This window comes from Triticum aestivum, chromosome 5B (genome assembly GCF_018294505.1).
Source record: "Triticum aestivum cultivar Chinese Spring chromosome 5B, IWGSC CS RefSeq v2.1, whole genome shotgun sequence".
Classification (NCBI taxonomy): Eukaryota; Viridiplantae; Streptophyta; class Magnoliopsida; order Poales; family Poaceae; genus Triticum; species Triticum aestivum.
Genome location: NC_057807.1, coordinates 429,484,302 through 429,485,869, shown reverse-complemented (window position 1 = coordinate 429,485,869; position 1,568 = coordinate 429,484,302). Strand labels below are relative to the sequence as shown.

Here is a 1,568-nt window from a genome sequence, read left to right as displayed (position 1 = left end):
TTCTGGATTCTGGAATACGGGGTGCTGGTGCTGTAGAAAGAAAAAATAATGGACAAGCCCGACCAACAGCAAAGCAGGACTCTGGATTCTAGAACACGGTAGGACCTTGATGGGCTAAAAATAAAAGGAAAAGGAAGCTCACAGCCGAGTTGGAAAGCGACGAAGTAGCACCAGACGCTCGTTCACTGGAGAGACCTCGAGACGCTTCAAGAGCACCACCCGGCGACGCTATAAGTACGTCGCCTCCCATCGCCCTCCATTCCAACTCAAGCCAGTGTCAAGCAAAAGCAAGCAAACAGCATCCTGTTCCTACCTACGATCCGATACAGAATTTTTCTTCCGAGCGCACAAGCCGAAGCAATCAGCACCGACAATGTCGATGGTGAGGCGGAGCAACGTCTTCGATCCCTTCGCGGACCTCTGGGCGGACCCCTTCGACACCTTCCGCTCCATCGTCCCGGCGATGATCTCAGGCAACAACAACAACGACGAGACAGCTGCGTTCGCCAACGCTCGCGTGGACTGGAAGGAGACCCCTGAGGCGCACGTCTTCAAGGCCGACCTCCCCGGCGTGAAGAAGGAGGAGGTCAAGGTGGAGGTGGAGGACGGCAACGTGCTCGTCGTCAGCGGCGAGCGCACGAAGGAGGAGGAGGACAAGAACGACAAGTGGCACCGTGTGGAGCGTAGCAGCGGCAAGTTCGTGAGGCGCTTCCGCCTGCCCGAGGACGCCAAGGTGGAGGAGGTGAAGGCCGGTCTGGAGAACGGTGTGCTCACTGTCACGGTGCCCAAGGCCGAGGTGAAGAAGCCTGAGGTGAAGGCCATCGAGATCACCGGCTGAGCATTGGAGCCAGTTTAGTTGATGTGTTTGCGAGCTCTGCAACCTCTGCAACCTAAAGTATGGTACGGTTGTGTCTTGTTCTTGCCGAGTCTGGTGAGACATCTTTGTATTGCGTTTCTTTTCCCAGTCGTGTCTCTACTTGTGTGATCGCCAACAGATTTGGCGATGAATAAATGAGAAATAAACCGGTCGGGTTTTGAGTGCAGTGCAGATTTTGCATACACAAAATTTGGCCCTTTTTTGCTTCTGGTTCGGGCGGACAGGGTCATTAAAGCGCTCTTTTCCGATAATAAAGCACTCTTTTCGTTTTCTTTAACCAGCTGGAATGATTCGTCGTACTCCCTTCAGTCCTTTTACTCGGTATATTAAATTTATGTCAAGTCAAACTTGACAAACTTTGATTAGATTTATATTAAAAAATATCAACAACCACAATATCAAATATTTATACTATATTTATAATATACTATGGAACTACATTTCGTACTGAATCTAACAATGTTGCTTTGCATTATTAATGTTGATATTTTTCCTAGGTCAAAATAAAGATATTTTGACTTTGAATAAAATTTATATGCAAACTAAAAAGATTGGAGGGAGTACTTGTACTAAACAGATTTACTGTCTGGCAGGCAGGAACTAGGTCGCCACTGAAAATTATGCCACTAATAGGTCCTTTTCTACATAAATATTTACTCTCTCCGTTTAAAATTACTTGTCACAAAAATGG

At 47.6% G+C, this 1,568-nt stretch overlaps 1 protein-coding gene across 1 annotated transcript; it reads left to right on the top strand.

Annotated features, from left to right (window-relative positions):
* Window positions 1-255: 255 nt before the first annotated feature.
* LOC123116313 (16.9 kDa class I heat shock protein 1-like) lies at window positions 256-1,043 on the top strand. Its single transcript, XM_044537288.1, has one exon. The coding sequence runs from the start codon at window positions 374-376 to the stop codon at window positions 836-838; it is 465 nt and encodes a 154-aa protein (XP_044393223.1). The 5' UTR covers window positions 256-373; the 3' UTR covers window positions 839-1,043.
* Window positions 1,044-1,568: the final 525 nt, after the last annotated feature.